Source organism: Peromyscus californicus, unplaced genomic scaffold (assembly GCF_007827085.1).
Source record: "Peromyscus californicus insignis strain IS unplaced genomic scaffold, ASM782708v3 Scaffold_11__1_contigs__length_118956290, whole genome shotgun sequence".
Taxonomy (NCBI): Eukaryota; Metazoa; Chordata; class Mammalia; order Rodentia; family Cricetidae; genus Peromyscus; species Peromyscus californicus.
In genome coordinates, this window is record NW_026294402.1 from 24,167,666 (window position 1) to 24,185,608 (window position 17,943).

The 17,943-nt window shown below is 39.7% G+C and overlaps 1 protein-coding gene across 6 annotated transcripts in view; it reads left to right on the forward strand.

Annotated features, from left to right (window-relative positions):
- The window catches only part of Opcml (opioid binding protein/cell adhesion molecule like), a 1,141,264-nt gene that overhangs the window by 1,013,444 nt on the left and 109,877 nt on the right, over nt 1-17,943 (forward strand). For all 6 annotated transcript variants that reach the window (XM_052755526.1, XM_052755555.1, XM_052755507.1 and 3 more), the window contains one exon: nt 11,995-12,120. In XM_052755526.1, the coding sequence (XP_052611486.1) occupies nt 11,995-12,120 (126 nt within the window). The remainder of the gene's footprint in view (nt 1-11,994; nt 12,121-17,943) is intronic.

Here is a 17,943-nt window from a genome sequence, read left to right on the forward strand (position 1 = left end):
TCCTAGCACTGTCAGGCTAGGCTTCTTACAAGTACCTGTAACTCCATTTCCAGATCAAACTCCTTCTGGCCTTTGTGGACACCTGCTCACAAGTAGTGTATATAAACTCACTCAGTCACACACACATGAACATAAATAAATAGTAAATAAATACATCTTAAATTATTCAATGAATGATCACTAAATAAGAAAACGCTTCCTGCGAAGCTACATGTGCCTGTCTCTCCTCACAGTGATAGGACCGCTGGTTCTACCTCTCAAGATGGTGGGCCAAGATTGATGTTTTATGATGCCTTACAACTCACAAACTGTAAGATTCATACAACAAAGTATATATCTCAGTGCCTTTTAGTACAGTTGCAAAGTTGTTCAGCCATAACCAATATCTAATTGTAGGACATCTCACTGTCATTAGTTTCTAGGTATTTGCCAAAGCTTATTGTTGCCTGTCTAATATAATTATTCTGGTGTATAAAGCTGTGTCTCCTCCAGGTTTTGATTTACATTTTCCTGGTGAGAAATATTGCTAAGAATATTTTGATATTCATATTGGCCATTTTGAGATTTTCTTCAGCTAGAAGTCTTGTGTATCTATTTTTGTTTTTCTGTTTGTACTTATCTTGTCATACTTATGAAATAATCAATGATCACAAAGAATTGTGCCTATGCTTTTATCTAAGTCTCAGCTTTTAAGTTCAATTCTTTCATCCATTTTGAGTTACTTTTTTTTTTTTGTATAGTGTGAAGCTGAGTTCCAAATGTTTATTTGCATGTGGATATAAGTTGTTCCTGTGTCTTTTTCCTGGAAAGTGTGCTCTTTACTCATTGATATGTTTCCACATCTTGCTAACAATGACTACAAACATTTACATATATTTCTGGATTTTTATTTATATTTTCTTAATGTATATGTTTATTCATAAGCTGATTTTATTAATGTATTAATGATTTTAAGAACTACATATACATAGACATAGGCATATGCATATGTATATACATATACATATGCATAGACATAGACATATGCATACATGAGTGTTTTATTCAAGGATGACAAAGGTTATTATTTTCTGTTGCTTCCAGCAGTTAAGTCACTTGTAGATTGGTCTTGGCTTTTTTTACTTTCCTCCTTCTCCCCCTCTTCCTCCTTCTCTTCCTTCTTCTCCTCCTCTTCTTTCTTCTCCTATTTCTTCTTTAGAGATATAGTTTCATAACATAGCCTAGACTGGCCTGCAACTCCCTGTGTAGCCCAGGTTGGCCTTGAGCCCCCAGCAATCCTCCTGCCAGTGCTTCCTGAGGGCTGGAATTGTAAACATAAGTGACAGTGCCATCTTATATAAGTGTGCTTGTAATACTGCTGGAGGGTCATGAATCTAGTTTAAACCAGAGAAAACTTGAGCTGAGCGTTTGTAATCTAGTTCCTTCGTTTTAAAACCAACAAAAACAAATAAGCAGCACGAATGCATGAACACATACAAAGGCACACTCAGTACTCAGCAGGTGGGCTAAGTGACTTGCAAGAGATTATACAATCAAGGAGGAGAGACTAGAACCCAGTTCTTCATTTGCTTTATATAGTGCAGTGATGTTTGTTTCTGATTTTGATTGTTAGTAAATTGCTATGCCATTTCACATGCAAAACGCTGCTCAAGCTAAACTAGCTTGAATACTACATTTTCCAATTTATTCTTGCCTCTTGTTTAGGAAATAAGCTGCCCTATTAGGATGCAGAAAGGTAACCCCACAAGAATAAAACATGGGATCCTTAAAAGCACTTGCTATATTATTTTTGTAAATTAGTCTTGAGTGTTTAAAACTATAATGAAAAGTGTTTCATATTTCTATTACCCTCACAAGATCTCTTAATATTTTGTTATTCCCTCAGCATCATAATAACATTAAAATGAAAATAGTAATAATGGCCATTTAAGGCACTTTGCAACCATTCTCTCTAATCTAATCTCCACATACCTGCGAGGCAAATATTCTTATGCCCATTTTACAGTCCAGGAAGCTAAAATTGAATGGCTTGAATATGTGCCTTTTTCAAAAATCAATCCAAAGCAGAAGGAAGTAGCATTCAAATGTTAGCGTCTAGGACTGCAAATCAAGAGCTGTTCTGTTTTTAGCCATGGAGCTTAACTAAGGCATTTGAGACCAAAACCCTGTGAGTGAATAGAGGAGGGTAGTGATGTTAGAAGACTCAGGAAGTTTCAGGGAACAGCACATGGGCAGACGTCACTAGTGGACCACAGACCTCCAGGCAGGGCACTTAGAGACAGCAGAGAGGCTGGCCATGTCACCTCTCAGTGCCTGATAGAGACACAGGACAAACCCAGGCCCCATGCAGGGCTAAAACTGTGGTTCTCAGCTGGGCTACAAAACAAACTCACCTTGGGAACTTTTAAACAGCATGGCTTCCTGCTGTGATCTTGTCCCAGTGCTTCTCTGTGAAAGAAAAGCACCTCCCTGACTTCTTGCTGGCATGGGCACTCTTAGTAGTAAGAAGGAATGGAAGTAGGTCTCAGAGAGACCACAGAATTAGCACCACTGTGCACTTCTTCACTGGGTGCTGCCATCCAGAGGACTGCAGCCACACAGACAGCTTTTCAGTGCAAGGAAGCCGTGGCCAGAATCTGGAGCTGTGGCTCTAGCCTGGGCTCCCCTGCAAGGCACCATCTCAAGAGCTAGGCCCCACCTAAGCTTTCATAGTCCTCAGACTTCAGACCCTACCTGGTCCAGCTCAGAGACATCATAAGACCAAACTGGATAAGAGTCATTGCAGGCAAGGGATTGCTTCCCACTTTGCTAGGGATGGCAGACAAAGGCCTGCCTGCCAAGGCTGACTATGGAGAAGTAGCAGTCACCCTGCATGTTGCCTTTTTCTGAGTTGGCCCTCAGCTGAGATGGGCAGGATGCCGAGGCCTGTCCACTGTCCACTGTCCACTATTCTTGCTAGAAAGACTCCCTGAAAGACATAAGGAGACCTGACGATTGCTCACATGGGTGAGGTCTGCCTGTGCACTGGCTCAGGTGCAAAGTTAAGTTGAAGAGGAAGATGCTAATAGACATGTCTAGAGTATTTCTTGACATAGCCAGAGCAGGTGTGCATATAAGGCAATTATATGTGTGGAAATACCCACATGTGGGTACATACTATATTTATAACAATATTATTTGTAGGTATAATCTTATGCCTACACTCTATTATTTATGTTATTAAATAGTATATGATTATTGTTATCTAGATCACATTACAAAACTATACTTATTATGTGACTTATTATATACAATTTAATATATCACATTTATTAATTTACTTAGTTGTTGAATACATTTAACTTAATTAAGTGTAAGTAAATCTTCCCCCTGTCAGCAATGCAAGGCAAATTTTGTGTACAGACCCTGACATAAAGTGACTGGAACTGAGATTTGGAAAATGATATAGGAATGGCTGAAACTGTTTCTTTGTTTCTAAATGGCACAAACAACATCCACAGTGGGCACAGGAAAGAATAACTACAGTTTGCATTTGATAAGAACTGGCATATTTCCAGGCACTGTGCTGGTGTGCTGTGTAAAGTTATGTTTACTTCTTACAACAATCAGGCAAGGCACATTTTGTCAGATTCGCTTTACAGATGGTGAGCAAGGATCCAGGAGGAGATAAGAGAATGTTGCCCAGGCCACGGGGAGCTCCTGGACTCCAGAACCCAAGTGGGGGACATGCAACCTCATATAATTATATCTTCCCTATGGTGACCACTGTTTGTGGGGTGGGTATAGTAGATGCAGAAACACACGGGTCCATCCCTATTGGCTTTGTACAAAGAAAGCCTTGCCTTCAGGAAAGCCTTTTCTAACTCAATCTTCCTCTCTCACAAGAACACAATGATCTACAAAATGTAGACACTTATTCAACAAGTTTTCATTATCTGTTAAGCACAGTTCTAAGTACAGGGTCCATTATGCTTTATAAAATTTATGCTTAAAGTCCACGACAGAACAAACAAACATGTCTTGTCAATGAACACAAAAGCACAAGACTGTAAGTATCATAGAGGAAAATATGAATGTTAAGAAGATACTAGAACAAAATGACCTGAATTAAACAAGTGGTTGGGGGAGAGCTGGAGTCATCAGCAAAGACTCCATTAAAACTGATCCCAGAAGGAAAATTCACATCAGTAGAGCAAGGTCTTGAGTATTTTAGGGAGAGGAAAGAACAAATGTCAGATATGATACGATGCACTTGAAACATTCTAGGATATGATATGATACACTTGAAACATTCTAGGATATGATACGTTACACTTGAAACATTCTATAAAAAATACTAAACTTGAAAACATATTCATCTACATGTTATATTTATTCTAATGGAGGTGTCAGTACATAGCAGACATTGTGTTGTGTAACAGCAGCACACGGATAGATATAAGAGACTCTGGCCATGAAACAGTTCAGTGCAAAGGTAAGCAGTATGATAAAGAATGCCATGGGAGGAAGAGAGAAACTCAGGCATCATAAAGGAATTGTTATCTTAGTTAGGTACTGAAGGATGATGGGTTCCAGGGCACAGAGACAGGACTGTTATTTCACAGGCAGAGGGAAGAGTGTGTGGAAAGTTACAGGATGAGAGTGACAGAGCCCTATAAACACTCACTAGCAAGGAGGCTGTGGTTAGGCTATGGACAGACTGACTGAAGCTGAGCATATAAATCCTGCTAAAACCTTTGCTGCTGGTGTCTGCTGGTCCAAGGGATGACTTGGACAGAAACAAAGAATTTATAATAACTGTAGTGAGCATATGGAGTTTGTTATATAGGGTAGTAATAAGTAGAACATGACTAGACTTTTGTAATACTTCAAATAACAGAAGATGAGATTGTCAGCTGAGTCCATGGTGGTGGGATTGAAGATGAATGACCAGGTTCTAGATGTCATTTGAAGTATCTAAAGCAGGTTGCCATGAAGAAGGTACAGAGATTGGGTATATATTTCATGGCAGCCTGGAGCCCAATGACATTTTGGAAATCTACCTGTTCCCCAGGATACTTGATTGCAGTCTGTTAAAACATTGTCTTCCTACAAATAATATTAACACATAAAGAGTTCAGGGCCACTGCAGATGTGCATTGAGCAGTCTGCAATCCTGTATGAATGCCCTGTTGTCTCTCCCCCTTATCAGTTTTTTTTTTTCTTATCATTGCCAAAAGTAATGTAAAGGACATGGGATTTATTTTGGCTCAAGCAGGTGTATCTAATGGGCCACATGTGCCCCAGGGTAGCTGTGAGTGTCGCCCAACCCCAAATCATAAATGTACTTAAAACATGAGCATTTTTTAATGATGTTTCTGTAACTTGACTGCACAGTTCTCTGGGGGGAACTTTGTAGATGACAATATTTTTGTCAGAATGTCAACAGATTGGAATTGCCTGAAAGGTACAATCCATCATGGAGAGGATGACAAAGTGGCTGGGACAGCTTGGTCCATGGTGGTGGATGGAAAGAAGAGACCTCATACTGGAAATAGGGGTGGACTTTAGCCCATGAGACTAGTCTTGATGGTCTATATCTGCCTACCAAGATTTATGTCCCAAAGTTTATACTACCTCCTCAAACAGTGCCATCATCCCAAGACCAAGTGTTCAAACACATGTGCCTACTGGAAAATTTTCACATTCAAACCATAACCCTCAGAGTCAGTGAAAATAAACCAGAGCCCTGGTCTACCATTAGGGAAGACCAAAAGCATCTATAGGTAGGACTTGAAAACATTCTATTTGTAATCTCTTAGTAATAGTTCACTGGCCTGCAATTTTCTTTGTGCAACCTGGGCATTTCTAGTTAAGATTTTTATTCATTATTTGTGTCTCTTTGATTATTTATCAGCACTAGCATGAAATATAGACTCACTTGTCACAGATTTTTATTGACATTGAACATGGATCTGTTCTCTAAATGTGAAGAAGCATTTGAAATTACTCCCAAGTGACCTTTATATTATCTTCAAAACATTATCATGGGAACAATGCTAGAACTCCATGATATTACTAAGATCAATTCAGATTAAAAATTATATTACAACCCCTTTGGCAAGCAACGTGCATGGGCTTGGAGCAACAAGGATGGCTAAGATGGGATCAGGCTGCCGATGGCTTGCAGCAAGCTGGAGAAGCTACCTTATGTAAGATAGAGAAGTTGTTCACTGTAGAAAGGGCTGTGAGGGACCATGCCCAAAGAAGGATGCAAAACAAGGAAAACCAAAGACCCAGGGTTTATGGATATATGGCATTTGGAAAATTAATAATATTAAACCAAGAGAAAACACAATGTAAACCTATATAATCTGGGATAACTTACTGAACTCTCCCTATGCCTCAGTTCTTCATTTTATTCTAGTTATTTCATAATTTTCAGCAACCCATAAGACCATTCATGTGTAGAGCCATTTAAACAAGCAGTCAGACACTAATGTTGACTACCAAGAGCTTCATCACTGAGACCCAAAGCGACTTTCTTCCTTCCAAATCACTTCACTTCCTGTCTTACTGAGTATCTATATGTCTGTAATGGAGTTTATCAGTCTTCCTTTGAGAAAATGACAGATTCCTCCTGAGTTACTGGGGATGATGGATAGTGCAGCCTGGAAGAGTGGGGATGTCTGGTTTTCCTTGGCCGTCCTCTCCAGGCAACTTGTTCCTAAGGAATGACATTGACTAGACACTGGAGAATGCAAGATCACCCTGTTACCACCCAGTCTTCCTAGTCTCATTTTCCCTACTCTACTTAAACTAGCACAAGAAACACCATGGCAGTAAAAATGGCACCTCTATGGTGGGTGCTGTGCTGGGAGTTCCCGCCCAAGGTATCATGGTTTGTAACTTATTAAGTCACTACACATGGATACAACTGTGCTTGCCCAGGCTGTGTCTGTATTCCTTCCAGAAAGACTCCAGGGTCTTCATAAAGAGACCTGAAGATGGCCTAGCACTTCTGGCTAAAGCAGATATTATTTTTGAGAATATTTGGAAGCTGCACTGAAGTTGTTGCTTTATAGGAATGAGAAAACATGTATTGACATTTCTATGCCCAGACCGATTTTTTTAACAAGCTAGAAAATACTGAAAAACAGGTAGAGCCATTTTCTCCAGAGTATACAGTACAGTTGGAAAGTGCACTGTTTTTTTTTTTTTCCTGTGTGTTATTTGGTAAAATATGTGCACTGAAATTTCAAGGCAATTCCTAATGCAGAAATAACCCCCAATATGGCAGATTTATAAGCTAAGCAATTTTTATTTATTTGCTAATGTGGATTCCCTCAAGAGCTCAAATGTTCCGCTGGTTACTTATGGCTTCTCCTTGAAAAGTCTCACCTGTGAGGTCTCAGCAGTGTGAAACTGCAGGCTGCGGCATTGTCAGAACTCAACATTGGCCATAATTCTCTTCTGCCAATGACTTGGGTGGTTTGGAACCTACCAGCACTTCAGCTGTTTGTTTGATAATTAATAATTCATAATTAAAGTGGCAATACAAATAAATCAACAGGACTGTAGGCTTGGTGCCTTGTCTCTCTGGAGTCTTTCATTCAATTCTGATGATTTGAAAGGAATAAAAAATTGGGAAGGAAGCCGGAAGCTTGCATTCCAAGCTTTGCCTCCCTTAGCGTTGGAATTCTGTTCAGACTGTGATCTGAATCCTCCTCTCAGAGAGGAGTTCAGCACATGCCCTTGATATCTTCCAAGTCCAAGATACAGGGTTTCCACCTTTCCTCATGCACTTGGTCCCTAGGGAAAGAGACAGGGTGCTATGGTAGCTGCAATACAGCATGGTTTGTCATCTTCTTGAGGCAGGCTTGCGTGAGGTGACACAGGAAAAATGCTTCAGTATTGGGGATGTGGGGAAGGGAACAACAGAAGGAAGGTGGTACCTGAGCGAGTCTCTAAAGACGAGCCAAGCCCCTACAAGTAAAAGATGAAGAAGGGGGAAGAACAGCAAAGTCTTCTGGGTCCCTGGGTCCTGACAGAATCCAAGGGCATGGGGATCTGCTTGATGGAATCCAAGAGCATGGCAGTCTGCAGGGTGCTCTGTGAGTGGCAGATGTCTATAGATAAGGTTCTGTAGTCAGTCTACGAAGGCCCTGTTTACACAGGGGAACTTGTGTGTTATACCTGGGACACCATAGAGAGCTGCAAGAGTCAGTAGAAGAGCAGACTGATTACCTTATTACTTCAAAGGGTCATGCTGTCTACATAGAGAGGGTAGATTTGATGGACGTAAAGATGCTAAGGAACCAATTACAAAGCTGCACGTGAGAATCTACTGTAGTTCTCTATTGAGAATTAGTGATAAAGCCAAGCAGAAATGCTGATGAGAAAAGCTGAGGTGAAATCTAGGTATTTTCCTGTCCTGAGGTTTTAGTGAAGTTGGTAATTAAGGTCACAAGTTCAACCAAGGCAGGTAGTAAGATGAGGAATCATATTATGCTTGAAGTGCCTAAGATCCGTGGACCTTGTCCCAGTATTAAAGAAGAAAACAATTGTGCAATGTTACTGTCACTTATTTTTTGTAATCAGCAGCAGCATTGTGGCTGCCATAGCAACCAATACTTACGAGTGCTTATTTTACGTCAAACACACTGATAAGACAGCACTTAAAATCATCCAGCAAAGAGGTTAGCGTCAAGAGGTTAGCGCCTCCCAGTTAACAGGTGAGGCACCAAAGTTCAAACAGTAGAGAGCAAATTACTAATTAAGATCACAGTAGGTGAGAAACTGCCCTCCAGAGCCCTGGCTCTAACTGATGGAATACCATAGCACCAAAAATAATTCATTTCATGGCACAAATATGTCCTGGCTTACTGTGGGTCTTAAAATTATCCAGTGTTTGAAACAATGCAAAAGTGTTTCTCATGTCATAGAAATCTTGATCTAAATTTTGATTTGAGGTCTTCCCAAGGCTGGTGTTATGTGGTATACAACTCTTTCACTGTGCTGGGCAGTGGCAGTGAACCATAGCTCCAGTTAAAACACACAGACAAGAAGAAACGAAATCACCAATCTTCCATGCTGTATGGAATTCCTGAGCTATGATGCTCAGTAGGTTTTGTACAATTAATGTATTTTGAACTTAATGATATTTTTGACTTAGAATATGTTTATTGGTCATAACCCCAACACAAACCAAGGAACATCCATACAATGAAAGGTTACAACAGTAATGGAGAGTTTAATGTTTTCTTTGTTGGTCTCAAGGAGAATACAATTAACAGTAATCAAGAGATCAAGACAAAGATTCAGAGTTTTAAAGGATAGGCAAGAATTTGGAGAATAAGATACGAGAAGAGTATGAAGATGGAATGGTAATAATGGGACAAAGGGGTTAAATGGAATGAAGAAAAGAAAACAGGGTAGAAGTGAGAAGTATGAGGATGGATAATTAACACTCAAGATGTTTGAAAATACCATATAGAACCCTACTACTATAGAAGTTTTCCAAAATCTATGCATATATGTGGGAGTCCACAAAAGCTTCCTAGTGAGATCTGAGCTTGCTTTACACAGCAGGGCTGCACTAGGGGATGGCTTGACCACGTGCACGGTCACCAGGTGGCTGGGATGGTTTGCTCTTGGCTGTGCTGAGGGGAGGTCTTTTGCTCCACCCCTTGGCATTTGTTTCAAAGCCCTTTAGTAGAGACAGAAGGGGCTGGTGGGTTTTGACCCAGGCCCTCCTGAACTATCCTATGTTTCTAACTGTCTCTCTCCTCTATACTTCTAGCCACAGACTTCTCACTTCTCCCTCCTCAAGAGTACCCTGAGGGAAAAAGAGGGAGCTAGTCTCCCTCACATGTACATATAGAGAAGGAGTTTAAATGGAGTTACCCTGTAATGGCAGGACAATGCCTCTCTCAAGCACCATAGGCTGCCAAATAAAAAGCCAAGTACCAGGTACAGGTTACCTCTTTTTGAGTAGTTTATCACTGGGGTCACAGACCACTCTCTCCATCAAAAGGCCTACAGGCTATTGCCATTGCTCTTGGTTGTCCTCTAGCACTGTATGCTATGACCCTATTGATGAAGGTACTACATGTCTGGGTCACAGACCGTAGAGAAATCCAGCTAGTACTTACCTGGAAGTTTCATCTCTCTTGGCTAACTTTCATAGTGCTGAAAGGCTCTATTTTCAATACCAAGGGAGAAGAGTATTCAATACTCTTACCCCATTGAGAACCCTATGAGCTACAGTAATTCACCCAGCAAGATATGCCCACTGGTGCAAACCATCCACTTTCTGATTGTATTTAAAGCCTAATTCCCAAGACAGAATTCATGCCTGATACTGTTTGTTAGTTGGAGAAAAACATCTGTGGCAGGCTAGGGCACTGGCAGTAGAGGAGACCCTAATGCTATTATTCTATGAAATGGACATAGTGTTAATCTGGTCCCTATGTTCTTATCTTGATATCCATAGTTTAGTGGATCTCTCAACTCTCATTAGAGGAGCTTCTTTGAGCAGAAGATAATTAACACAGTAGGAAACATAGAGACTCACAACTGATAAATATAAAGAGACTATGAGACTCTGGGGTGAGATATTTATGTCATAACTCTAGGTGTGATATTTATGTCATAACCTGTCTCTCAAGGCTCGGGGATCATCATAAAAGAGGGGATGGATATACTGTAAGAGCCAAAGGCAGTGAATAACTACAGTCAAACAGTTTACCATGCACAACAAGACACTTGTACTGAAAGCCACTGAAGACCTACCACTAGTTCGGAAGATATTGGCAACTGACAGCAGCTAAGAGAGGGAGAATATGATTATTTCAAGAATGCAGCCCCTAAATTGCTATCCATACCCCAGTAGATGATCCTATACCCATCTATGGACAGCACTAAACAGACTCAGTAGGTTATAAAAGACAGAGAGGGAGCATGTGAAGTTACATGTAGGGGAGTAGGGGAGAAATTAGAGGAGCAAATGGGATATATGTTTGATCAAAACACATTAATGTGTGTATGAAGTTCTCAAACCAGAAAACAAAAAAAAAATTAAAAAGTAGCAAAATTTGAAGCTTGGCAGTGGTGGTGCACGCTTTTAATCCCAGCACTTGGGAGGCAGAGGCAGGTGGATCTCCGAGTTCCAGGCCAGCCTGGTCTACAAACTGACTTCTAGGATAGTTAGGACTGCTAAACAGAGAAACATTGTCTCAAAATTTTTTTAAGAAAAAAATTGAATGGTGTTTGAAGGTCAGATGGATTAATGGAAACTTTCTGGTTTGGGAGGTTGCCTATTGTTTTGTGAATATTTTTTATTTGTATGAGCACGAACTGCATACTCAATTACTCATTTTAATTCTTAGTATCCTGCACAATTTCCAGTATGTACTAAAAGTTTTGTGGATTTGTTGAACTGGATTTATGTAGGCTTAAAATAAACAACCACTAAACACCGATAATAAAATAAAATAAATGTAAAAAAATAGTTGAAAAGAATTCTGGGAAGAAATACTGGGTTCAACCTCAAAGCTTTAAAAAGGGTCTGAATGCTTGGGACATGATAATTAGTCAATGTGTTTGGCTTTTGCAGTGAGGTATTGGGTATAATCTGTGACTGGGAACCTCCTGTCATCTGTGTAAATAAGAAAGGAGCCTGTCGACAGAGAAGGACTCTTGCAGGTTCTTGTGTTTCATCTTTGACTTTCCTCTCATTGAATAAGTGGTTATACTCTTGTCTTCAGATCTGCCAATGCTACCACCATACCTACATCTACCAACTACCTCAACAGGGCGTCACAATGAGTTTTTCTATTCGAGACATTCTATAAATGGTGTCACTGGCCAGATCTTTGCCAAGATGAGCAAAGTGGGATTAAAATGATATTTATGGTACAAATTCATAATATGATATATGCATATTTATAAGCTGACAGCTCCTTTTAAGTGTAAGGAATCATTCTCAGTTTTTTTTCTCTCTTGTGTTTCTAGTTCCTCCCCAGATAATGAACATCTCTTCAGACGTTACTGTGAATGAAGGAAGCAGTGTGACTCTGTTATGTCTTGCAATCGGCAGACCAGAACCAACGGTAACCTGGAGACACCTGTCAGTCAAGGGTAAGGTATTCACCATGCAAAGTTTTGAGAAGGTATATTAAAGGCCTGCTTGGTGCTTATGCAAAAAGAACACCAGTAACCAGAAAACAGCCCTGTATGTCAATGCAGCAACTCAGCATCTCAAAAGCAACCCATTCTATGTATCTGCTGCTGAGCACCATGTTCCAGGAAAAGACTTTGTAGAAGAAATTTACTGAAATTATTTTCTCAGTTCTTCCCATGACTTAGAAAGCCTTTGACTCCAAACTGAGCGGAAGAGTGGATGAGTAGCTTTCGTCGACAATAGTAATTTGTGTGGAGAGGGGTGTGTCCTTTCTTGTCCTAGAGGGTGAGGTTGATAGCATGCCCTTGGGAACTTTGACACTGCCGTATATGATGGAGAAAAGCACCTCCTGTTTCAATACTTTTAGGACAGTTACGCAGAACCATACCTGTTGAATCTGGACATACGGAGTTCACTGTGAGAGGAAGAAGGGCAGTAGGAGTAGGGACTTATACTAGGCATGACCTTGCTCAGTACTCAGGAATTGGTATTAAAGCATCAGTTACCATCATCCCTGACTTAGTAGGAAGGAAAACAAAAGAACCTGGGCCCTTACCACTGTGAAAATAACTTGGTCCAACTTGAATTTTCAAGGATGGGCACAGAGCCAGCTGATATATTACACTGTTGCCAGAACTGTGATTGATTCTAGAGAATATACAAGAATCAAGTGCTCCCTCAGGCATTGGAAAACCCAAACGTGAAACCAGTGAATAGGAAAATACACATATGCCTGTGTGTAATGTAAAAATAATGTACATCTAAAAGAAAGCAGGGAAGTAAATCCTCGTAACCTTGAGAAAGGCAGAGATCCCTAAAACACAAAAAAGCCCTCTCTGAGAAGGAGAGAAAAATGACAGACTTGCTTGATTTTCCCAGGGCAGTGTCTTAGCCAAGTGTGAAAAACTTCATGACTTAAATGGAAATGTATTTCTTCATACTGTTGGAGGCTGTGTGTCAAAGGTCAAGGTGTGGCCAGGCTGCTTCCTTTCTTTGGTTGATTCCTTCCACCTTTTCTGCTCGCTTCTGATGATTGTCTATGAGTCTTGGGTATGCCTTGTTTTATAAATGTGTCCCTTTGATGTCTGCCTCCATCCTCAGTAGCATTCTCCTTATGAGTGAGTGCAAACTTCCCATTTCTATGACAAAGTAAGGGATCCTAGTAATTACCTCTTCTTGTTTGTTTTTTTACTTGATTGCCTCTATAAAGACCCTATTTCCATTAAAACATCATTAGAAAACAATGAAAAGTCATGTCTCTGAAAAAGATTATACTTATTTCTGACAAAAAATGACATTAACTATATATGAAAATTTATAGCATACAACCCTAACAGCCCACCTAAAAATGATCAAAACAAGCATATGAAAGCAAACAAAGTACATGAAAATATACTCAACATCGTTATCATAGAAATGACAATCAAAGCACATTGAGATACCACTATGAATGGAGCCACTAGAAAGACTAAAATTAAATAGACTGATAACATCAAGTGGTGAGGTAGGGAGCCACTGAAGTTCACCCTCCTCAACTCCAGACTGTGCCACTGAATAAGCACTCTGGAAGGAAATTTGACATTTTACTGTAAAGTGAAACATAGACTTAACATGTTCCTAAAGTGTGTATCCACAGATATACACTGCATGTGTTAGTTTCATTCACAACAGTTTAAACTAGAAGTATATCACATGAACACTAACAGCAAGCAAATAAATATAAACAATAGAACGATGTTGAACAATCAAAAGATTAACCACCGTTTCACATGACATGGGGGATGAATCTCAAAATCACACTGAGAAAGACAGATGTAACTACACACACACACACACACACACACACACACACACACACACACACACACACACACCAGGTGATTTCCTTTAAATAGACAAGTCCTAGACCAGGAAACCCTAATCCATAGTTACAAAAGCCAGGTCTTCAGTTACCTAAAGGGGACTTTGGGTAACACTGATTGCAAAGCTGGGTAGGAAAGGGTGTGTGTTGGGGTGTGGGAGGGTGTGGCTCTATATCTTGAATGAAATAATAGCTATAATAGTTTTTACATAAGTCAAAATGAATACAACTTAACACTAAAAAATAAGTGCATTAGACTGAGTATAAATTCAGTTCTAATAAATTTTGAAGTGTGTAGACATATAAGAAATAATGTCCTGATGTCTTTTCCTAATTTAGGATATCAGTCATCTCAATAACTCCAAAGGAGCGATGGTTTGTTATTGGAAACATCACCTAAGCAGTGGGCATTTTCTTCCTCACAAACTAAGAACATTCATTTTCATCTGTATCTTTTTCTAGGGAAAGATAGTACTAATAAAATTGCTTAACACTTTTGATAAAGACTACAGATATTGAAACCTAAAATTTTAATATTATAACATCAACAAGAGCATTAAAACACACACAGTGGGCATTGCCGAGCTCAGCTTTGATCTAAGTGCAGCCATAGTGCAGGTCCTAAAGGCAGGGGCCCCAGGTGACTTTTGTCTAAAACCAGAGAGAATTTAGGCTTTATGTGATCAACAAGAATATGTCTAACCAGGAGACCAATTTTTATGCATTTGGTAAAGTTGAATGTATTTATAAATGCTTTAAATCCCAGAATATACTCATTTGATCCCAACTATATAGTTCTCGAAGCCTGGAAACATTGTAAAAAGAATTTTGACTTTGTGTAAGTGTTTTGAAGCAATTCTTTCTAATGGTTCACTGGTAAGAGTTCCCCTTTTAAAAAGAGATTCATTCATCTTCCAACCTTTCATATAGTGTAATAGTTGCAATTCAGTGTTAGAAGAAAAAAAAAGCCAGCAAATTCTAAATTTAAATGTTGCCTGTGCTCTTTCAGTCTCCAGGACTGCGCTCCATTGCAAGCAGGGCTTTGTCTCCAGGCTCTTGGGTCCCCAGCTTTCTTGGCTGCCATTGTCTTAGCTTATCTGCTTGCAATGACATTTGAACATTTCAACTCAAGGCATTGTTTCTGAAGTTTTCAAAGATCTGGAGAGTTTGCAAGTTTGAAATCTGCATCTGCTGGGTGGACCCAAGTGTTTTCTCTGTTTGAAAAGATGTTGAGCTCTACTCAAAGTTAGGGGGTTGTTCTAAAGAGGACCATTCAGTACAATGTGAACATCAAATAGCATTTGTAGGGGAAAAATGTCAGTTAGCTGAGAATGGAAGAATAAGAAATAAAGGTTACAGTGATGTTTCTTTTGCCATTCCAATGGTGTCACACGTGAGGATTAAGCTCACTGGACAGCTCTGTTCCCAAAGACTGATGGAGTTTCTGAAATACATGGCTTAAATTGTGGGCTTACATAATTGGAATACATAAATAAAATATTCATTTAGGAAAAAATTTCCAATGAACAAATGATTGAAAGTTAAGAATAATATTCATACTTAGGTTTTAACATGTAATTCTAAGAGAGGCATGTATCTTAGTGGTACAGTGTATGCCTAGAATGACCAAGGACCTGGGTTTGAAACTTTGAGTCATAAAATGGTAGTCTGAATATATGCAGCCAATTCCTAGAAATCACAGAAAGAAGTTAGAGTAAGTGAATGTAAAAATCCATTGCCATGTGGGAGACTATTAACATTAAGCATTGATGTGCCCAAAAATATAAAGAATCTCTAAAATTAAAAAAAAAAAGATATAATGGAGGAAAAATTACAAAAAAAGCATAGAGATCAAAGTACAAGAATGGTATTACTACGTAAAATTATAGTTGGACAATGGAGGTTTACAGGCAGAGATGTGATGGTAAATGTTTAAAATTGTCTGTTAGTAAGGTGGGTAGAGGGAATCTTGAATGCTGTTACCAAGTTCGCTTGGTGCAAATCTCCTGTGTATTGGCACATTCCTGGGAGTCCTTCTGTAGCAACTTTGCATTTCTGGTTCATTTTCTCATCAAAACCCAGAACTACACCTAAGTAAGGCCTCAGTCCAAAAGGAGCTGCAGGGGTTGAAGAATCCACAAAATGCCAGATGTGGTTTAAAGAGACCCAGCTTCTCCAATCTCTAGACTGAGTGAAGAACTGAAGACCCCCTGACCGGTTTCTTCTGCAGCATTGAAAATATACCTGAATTCCCCAGAGATAGCATTCCAGAAGACCTCACCAGCACTTCCCAGGAAAGCTGGACATTTCACAGGATCATGATGAAGTGTTGTGACATCTCTAGGAAAGATGGACTATAGATGTCCATTTAGGTTTTCACAGTTGACATGTTAACCACCGAGCGTATGACTGTATAGCTTTAGATGTAAAAAGTTATCCTTAATGGTTTCAGTAGCAGATAATGGCTTACTAATAAAATATATTCTTATGGATGTAATAGAGAATATGACACTTGCCCAGTGGGCTTTACACACATACAGCTCAGGACTAGAAGAAAAATTCACGAATTTCTGTATCAGTGACTCCAGTTCTGCAGAATAAGGTAGACATGTTTCGAAATAGGTAAGCAGAGTGGCTGAGCAAATGGCCAGTGTGTTTGCAGCACACTGTGAATGAGCTGGGTTTTGGGAATTATTTTCTGATCCCTTCCTGCAGAAAAGGAAAAGAGTAATTGGATCGGCAAAAGCAGGGGATAGCTCTTCTGTGCACAAGGGTGATCTGAATACAAAGGTGTGGGGATGGGAGCAGAGAGAGTCTAGAAAGACTTGCTTTTCTACAGAGGGCTGGGTTTCTTTCCTTCTTGTAATACCATAGCAATCCACTCTAATGCCTCACACCTGGCCGACGTCTAATGACATATTTGGGAAGGCCAGATGTTTGGGGAACATAATGAAATCTTCTCTTCTATCTCCCTCCACTGAGATTTTAAGATGACAACCATTCACCTGTGAGTGAGTTGCTCACACAATCTACTCATACAAGATAATACCTCAGGGAGCTGGTGAATGAATTATTTTTGCAGAATTTTCTAGGTAACTGAAGCTGACTCCTTTATGCATCAACTTGAGTCATTTTAATGGAAGCACTTTTTAAAAATGCAGCAGGTTCTCTTCTGATTCTTCAGTCTAGTGAATGCCATTTAGGCTCATCTTTATAGTGTAGCAATTGCACTACACATTTCAGTTGTTTGTAACTGGGCACTTGGGGACTAAGGTAACTAGGAATATAGCCTTTAGACACTGTTGAAATCCCTATGTCGGGTGTCCATTGTTCCCTGCTCTTCCTTTCTTCACCCCCAATCACACAATTAATTGTCAATTCTCCCAAAAGATGGTGTGCCTACTTCTCAGTGGCTGCCTTTCCTCTGACTGTTTCTAATTTGTGACAATGAAGAATCTGCATAATCCAATGGATTGAGCCTGAGTAAGAACTAGGAGGGAGGGGCCTCAGCTCTCATGGTGGTGATGAGGTACTCTAATGGTCATCAGGAAGAAGTAGAGTTTTGTATTGTTTTACCAAATGAAGTTGCTAGATACATGCATTCCATGGTAGTGGTGAGCTATACTAGCAAAACCATAATCCATGGTTCTCATTTGTTTGGCAATTCTATCTTCTGCACTCTCTATTTAATACTGAGGCTATGAAGTGCCTGTTTCAACCATAGTCTTTATTTGTTGCTCTATAATTCCCAGGGAAAAAAGTCTTAAGCAACTTATCAATTTTCCTCATTACCCCAAATATGTATAGGTGTGTTATACATATTTGTATATGTATATGGTGTGTTGTCTCACTGGAGATATGTGGACTTCAGTCACTTAGACTGGAGCTTGAGATCTCAGCTTAGCTCTTAAAAAACTCA